A 6,867-nucleotide genomic window follows, 5' to 3' on the forward strand; every position below is an offset into this window, starting at 1 on the left:
TGAAGTTGTATGTAAGCCACGTGGATGCTTGCATAGAGAGCCTAACGCGAAGTTAACAAAATCATGGTCAAGTTAGCTAATGGTGTTAGAATTATCAGCGAAAAAACTACATTGGTAGGTTTTTTGAAAGTTTAAGAACTCTATTGAACATGAAAAAATTCAGGACCCATGTTGAACATTGAAAAAGTACACATGTATTCATGTCATCATCCCATATATTATTTACACATCATATGAATTATAACGTGATATAACGAGTCAATCATGATGTCCGTATTATAAGTACCTCATTAGAGTAACTAAGAGAATTTTCGACAGTAACGTGGTTGTGCCAACTTATCCTTCGAATATTCATGGTTTGATTCCGTAAATCATGGTCAGTCCGAAGATCACATCAATTGGGCTCAGTCCAAAGTTTCCCTACTTCTTTTACTGGTTGGTTTAGGTCCATTTCTAATTCCATTGATTACCCAATGACAAGCTAGTCCACTTTGGCACATTGTTCTTATCGAACATTCAAACCATCGATCTTGTCTTTCGCAAATGAGAACAAAATACACACGAGAAATGAGATCATAAAACGCCTGTGCGTAGATAGCATTTTCGTCGATTTTGCACTGCCAAAGTTTGTGATGAGAAATTCTGCTGTCGATTTGCAGATGCAACTGAAATGTACTTGAGTTGACTGCTCTTATATTATAATCTCTAAATTCAGGTGTACACATTTCTAATTTCGTTTCTTCACAGACGTTGCAGCCACCGTTATCACGTGAACTGTTCACCATGTCATCATCAAATACCTTGTGCCAGACGGACCGAAAAATTTCATGATTCTTCTTGTAAATTTATATATACATAGACAAGAGAACAAGAGCGTCTGCACAATACAATATTGTCGCACCAATTACAAATACCGACCGACTAGACATGATTATCGAGTATTATGTATACAGGCATAAGTATACAACAATCGGCATATGCCCTTTACGTCAAGTCGTTATTAGAAGATTTCTTTACGTCATGTGGCAAGAAAGATGGGCAACCAGTTTTTCTCACGGTTGATCTTTATAATATTATTTGTATCGCATTCTTCTGGAAAGGATGAGGAAAGAAATCCTTCCTTGAGGGCTTCGCCTCCGTTTTTCCATGAAAGCGAACCCATTTCTTTTTCGTCTCGGTCAGGGATAAGATCTCTATGACATTCATCATTTGAACAAAAGAGATCGTGTCATATAAGTCCATTTGTAAGGCCATGGGACAAGAAAAGGTTCTTTTTGGCGCCTGAGCTTAGCAAGACACCTTAGCAATCCAACGGATTCTTTGATTTAAGCCATAACTGCTCAGCGAGCTCGATATTGTGCTGTAATTCTACTGGCACACTGGCGAACTGCAACCCACTCCACATGAGAGTGGACAGGTCTCCTTTACAAAATTCATCACGTCCTTAAGTACAGATGGTCGTGTCCTTGGGGAAGAAGGTGAACGCGAGAAGCGCCGGACTAACCATGCTTGGTGGTACAATTGGAAACACGTAAATCGGAAAACGAAAACTAAAAGGTTCATGCATTCTTCCAGCCATTTTTTTATTGTTGGGTTCCAATACGGATACCACTTCATGTTTATATTTAGTTAAGTCTGTCCGTGGATGATATTCGTAAATTGTAATCCACTAATTAAAAATATGGTTGGAGAAAATTTCATCATAATAGGATGGAGGATAAATATGGCAGTAGCTAGAATACAAGTGGCTAGACGCGTGTCCAACAAACATATGAAGGGTCACATGGGAAATTGTGCGAATTTAAAGATTGATTGCGGGTGCACATGTACATAGTACGTGCAACAACTTGCTTATGAGATAGAAACATAAGAAGGGTTTAGGAAGATTCAAGTATGTTCGATCACTTTGGTCACTGGCCTTCCATAAAAGAGCAGGTCATATTCTAAAAGCATGTTTTTGACCTCATCGAAGCCTATTGAGGTTATTTTTTTTTCTCGACCTATATATTCCTCCATTGCTGATTGGATCAAATTTCCTCAAAACATGATTATTATAGTTGGTGATTTCAAGTTATGAACACCATCCACATACAAATTAAAGCTTAAAATTAAAAGCGAGCGATCCCCTTGTTGGTGATCCACCAACCAGAGATGTGGTTGAAGGAAATTTCCTCTATACATAATGTGCTTTTGGTTAATTAGGTTTTACTTGTAAGCCCCAAAAACATATCGTTTGGTGTTAGGAAGTATTCGTAACTAAACATGGTATTGAATCAACTGCACTTACTATAGAAAGCACGATGTCTAAATACGATTTCTTGTCACAAGTTAAAATACCATTCTTTATGAATGGATTATCACTTGCTTAATCCACCCTCTCCTCTCTTCTCACATTCGTCAACTTCCCCAAACGTGATGAAAAAACGGTTGCTCTTTAATTAGATTCGACCGTCGAAGGGTTTTGTGCTGAAATTGGCCAACTCTCTAAAGAATGGGACGCCAAAGCCTTTCCCACTTTGAAAATATGTCAATTCACAAGATTTTCCGTACAAGCAACTTCCTCTTCCTCTTCCCCCAACGTCCCTCCACGTATAAATCCCCTCAATCAGCGGTTGCTTCAAGACACACAAGCACAACCCTTCACAAAAACCCTAGCTAGCCAGCTTGTTATTTCACAAATTAATTAGCATTTTCCGAGAAAAATGGGCAACAAAAGCTCTTCAAAATCCAACACCGATTCTCAGGAAACAAACACCACCAAGAAGAGCGCATTCAACGGACTAGGAAACGTCATTAGGCTCCTTCCGACCGGGACCGTCTTCTTGTTCCAATTCCTCAACCCTGTCTTGACCAACAACGGCAAGTGCCACGCCGTGAACAAGTACCTTAGCGCCGGTCTAATCGGAGTTTGCGGCCTTTCGTGTAGTTTCGCTTGCTTCACCGATAGTTACAAGGGCAAGTTCGGGTTGACCTACTACGGGGTTGCCACGGCCAAGGGCCTCTGGCCAGGCTCGAGCTCCGTGGACCTGTCGCAGTATAAGCTTCGGTTCGGAGATTTCGTCCACGCTTTCATGTCGGTGATTATTTTTGCTGTCTTGGTGTTGTTGGACACGAACACCATGAGGTGCTTCTATCCGTCTTTCGAGCATACGGAGAATACTTTGATCAAGGTTTTGCCGACCGTGATCGGCGTGATCTCAGGCATCGTGTTCGCGTTGTTCCCGACCAAGCGCCACGGAATTGGGTATTCTTCAAGTGAGACTAAGACCACCTCAGAGACTAGTACTACCTCGGAGAGCAAAGCCTAGGGGGCTCGATGATAAACATAAGTACATATCCATGATCCAATGTAACCGCATGCATATTTCCAAATACTTGCATCTTCGACTTCTCATGTTAGACTCATGAGCTTGATTGTACGTACTTGTTGCCGTAGATCTTACATTTTATTGGTGATAAATGGTTTATCTGTATTGGAATCAACAAATTTGTCGATGTCTTTTTGCTAGTTTGTCATCATGAGTGGCATACTAATCGTATTCAACTTCTTTTAAATCAGTCTAATTTTATTTAAAAAATTCGGATTTTCTAAAGTTAGTTTTCTATTAAACTAAATAAAGTTACTCCTTAAGATCTCGACCCCCCAACGAGAAAATAGTGGACAGCTCTGAACGGGTCTACTTTTTTCCTTATATTTCTTCTTTTACTTTCTCTTTTTCCCTCATTTCTTTCATCCCATTTGCTCCTGGATGCATCTGATAACTGCGCATGACCTCAATCCGTCAATCGCCGTGCACGACGGAGTGCTTAGCTCGACCAACAACCACGATCACGCGTCCGCCTCCAGAAACTTCGCTCCCGTCTTCATAGGCCAGTCCTCGAGCACCCAACGCCTTTGTATCTCCCTCTGCGCCCCTCTCTGCACTTACGAGTCTTGAGTTGAGCTGGGCTCGCGATGCCAAATCCGACGTTGCCCACCCCTGGCAGGGTCTTGGGTGCCTGAGGTTGGGTGGCGACTGCATGGGGGTCCCGAACCCCGAACCCTCGGGGGGGGGTGGTTAGGTGGTGCGTGAGGTGGAGGGTGGACCTCAAGTCCGGCAGGTGAACAATGTATAAGTAGAAGACAGTGACATCTCTCTGAAATTCTCACGTAACCTTTCGACGGAGAAAATACTATTGCCGGTCGGTGACAAAAGTTTGTTCGTGTTTCCTTCTCTAAGGTATATTCTCGAGGGTTTCATACGTCATAATAATTTAATATGTAGGATGAAGGATATGCATTAATTTGCATTAGCCGGTCAATTGAGCCTTGCTTCCTAACGTTTCTCAGAAGCAATGGATCAAAGTCATATAGACAATGGAGTGCAGATCAAGCTGTGACTAATATTACTTTAATAAGACTTATGATAAGATGCATGATTGGTTTTAAATTGACAAATTTTAACTCCAAGTCGAAGGTCAAGGAAATGGATAATTTGCATTTACTTATCCCAAACAGTATAGTGTTAATTGACAAAATTAGCCTACGACTTTGTTAAACATGAATTGACATTTAAACTTTGTTAAACATGAATTGACATCTAATAACACATTTTTTTAGGAAAACTAATAATCTATGGGCTGTTACTTTCATATCTCGGTTAAATTTAAAAAAAATTCAAGTTTTATTCTTTCTTGCAGCTATTTTGAAGAGAACAGTTCACCTTTTTCCTCCAAAATGAAAAAAACAAAATTCATGATTTTAATTCATTTGGTCCTTCCTATCTTAAAACTATACAGGCTATAAAAAGATTAAAAAAAAAGAAAATGAAGGAAAAGATCAACACTAAACTTTTTATATTGTTTAATCATAAAGAAAAGGAAGGAAAAGATCAAGACAAAAGTTTGTTCGTGTTTTCTTCTTAGTCGTGAGTTCAAAAGGAAAGTTTATCTCTACGGTTTATTCTTGAGTGTTTGATCCGTCACAACATCCGTTAATTTATATTAGCCGGTCAATTTAACCTTGCTTCCTAACGTTTCTGGGCAGTAATGAATCAAACTCATGTAGACAATGGCAGATCAAGCTGTGACCGATATTCCTTTGGTAAGAATATGATAAGATGCGTGATTGGTTTTTAAGTTGAGAATTTTAATTCCAAGTCCAAGCTCAAGGATAATTTGCGTTTACTTATCCCAACGAAATAGTGTTGATAGACAAAATTAGCCTTCAAAATTTTTTTTTTGGGTAAGAAAAGGGACAAAACCCGGGTATTACATTAACGCTTGTCTAACGAAGCTTAAACCAGATTGATATCCTGTCAATAGAGGAAATAAACCTATTGGGGGCCTATCTAATGCCGGAGTGGCATTTACATCGTAGGACTAAATGATCCGGTTTGTTAACCAATTTGAACACAAATTTCCTTCCCTAAAAGTATGAAGAATTCTGACTTGTTGGAAGTACTTTAACAATTTTCGAATTCGAAAGATGAGGATGTCATGAAAACAGTGAGAGATTGTTGGTTTTTAAAGCAGTGTAATTGTTGCTTGCGAGTCCACCTCCACAATAATTTTGGGAATGCTAAGAGAGATTGCTAGTTTGAGGCCCAAAAGGATATCTCAAAGTTTAGCTTTTAATGAAGAGCACACTCCTACATATTGGGCAAACTGGCAAGCCTGCCTGACTCATTATGAAGAAGTCCACCTACTGAAGCTAGACTGGGTTGCCTTTAGAAGTCCCGTCGCTGTTGAGCTGAAACTTTATTAATCATGTCTTGATATTTAATAGGGCAAAAGCCACCAAAACTCCAAATTATGCCCACCGCACATTTACTCTGAACTTTTTTTCATAACATAAAAAATCTCAAACTTGTACTTGTTTGACATATTTATTCTCTGTCAAGGTTTCGTCAATGAATACTGTTAAAAATATGTCTATATGGATGCCAGAAAGCAAACAATGTTGACATGACGTTCACGTGGCTTAAGTGAAATAAAAACGACGTTGTTTTGGCTAAAAAATCATTTGACGGAACCTTGATGAGGATAAAGTATCGCATAGGTACAAGTTTGGGGTTTTTTTATGTCATAAGAAAAAAGTTTAAGGTAAATGTGTCACAGTGTCCATACTTTGGGGTTTTTAATGTTACAAAAAAAGTTTAGGGTATATGTGTCATAGTGGGTATAGTTTGAGGTTTTTTGTGGCTTTTTCCCCATTTATTAACACATTTCTTTTAGGAAAACTGATAATCTATGAGCCGTTACTTTCCTATCTCGGTTAAATTAAAAAATTTCTTGTTATTCTTTCTTGCATCTATTTTGAAGAGAATAGTTCACCTTTTCTACCAAAATGACAAAAACAAAATTCACGATTTTAATTCGTTTGTTGCTTCCAATCTTAAAACCATACAGACTAAAAAAAGAAACGAAAAGGAAGGAAATTATCAAGACTAAACTTTTTAAATTGTTCAATAAGAAAGAAAGTTATTTATATTGCTTGTGAACTATGTAATCAATTTTTTTTCAAAATATAAGTTTGAATGCGAAGAAACTATAACTAGCTAGATTTTGATTTCCATCAAAATAACTTAATACTTAGACAAAAGAACAGATGAACGATTCTTTAACAACTCGAATTTAAAACATTATAACTTCAACAAATTAATGAATTCAAGATCATAAAACGGAGAAATGGTTTTGAATTTGAACATAGTTTTATTTTAAATAAAGACATCTTTTTTTTTACTAATTCAAAAGCACACCGGAGATGAACCGAAGATAAGTTAACTAATTCCTTTTTGGAAACTTGTCTCAAATATGGTGGGAATGGGAACGGGAGAAATACTGATATCAATTTTATTGAGAGAGGGGTGATATTAATTTTGTGAT

At 38.2% G+C, this 6,867-nt stretch overlaps 1 protein-coding gene across 1 annotated transcript; it reads left to right on the plus strand.

The window, feature by feature from the left end:
- The first annotated feature begins 2,702 nt into the window (after positions 1-2,702).
- Positions 2,703-3,374, plus strand: LOC130135895 (protein DMP2-like). Its single transcript, XM_056305724.1, has one exon. It carries the CDS (start codon positions 2,703-2,705, stop codon positions 3,306-3,308), a length of 606 nt encoding a protein of 201 aa, XP_056161699.1. The 3' UTR covers positions 3,309-3,374.
- The last annotated feature ends 3,493 nt before the right edge of the window (positions 3,375-6,867 follow it).

Source organism: Syzygium oleosum, unplaced genomic scaffold (assembly GCF_021117445.2).
Source record: "Syzygium oleosum isolate NSW1041296 unplaced genomic scaffold, Sole_v2.1 Sole_v2.38, whole genome shotgun sequence".
NCBI lineage: Eukaryota > Viridiplantae > Streptophyta > Magnoliopsida > Myrtales > Myrtaceae > Syzygium > Syzygium oleosum.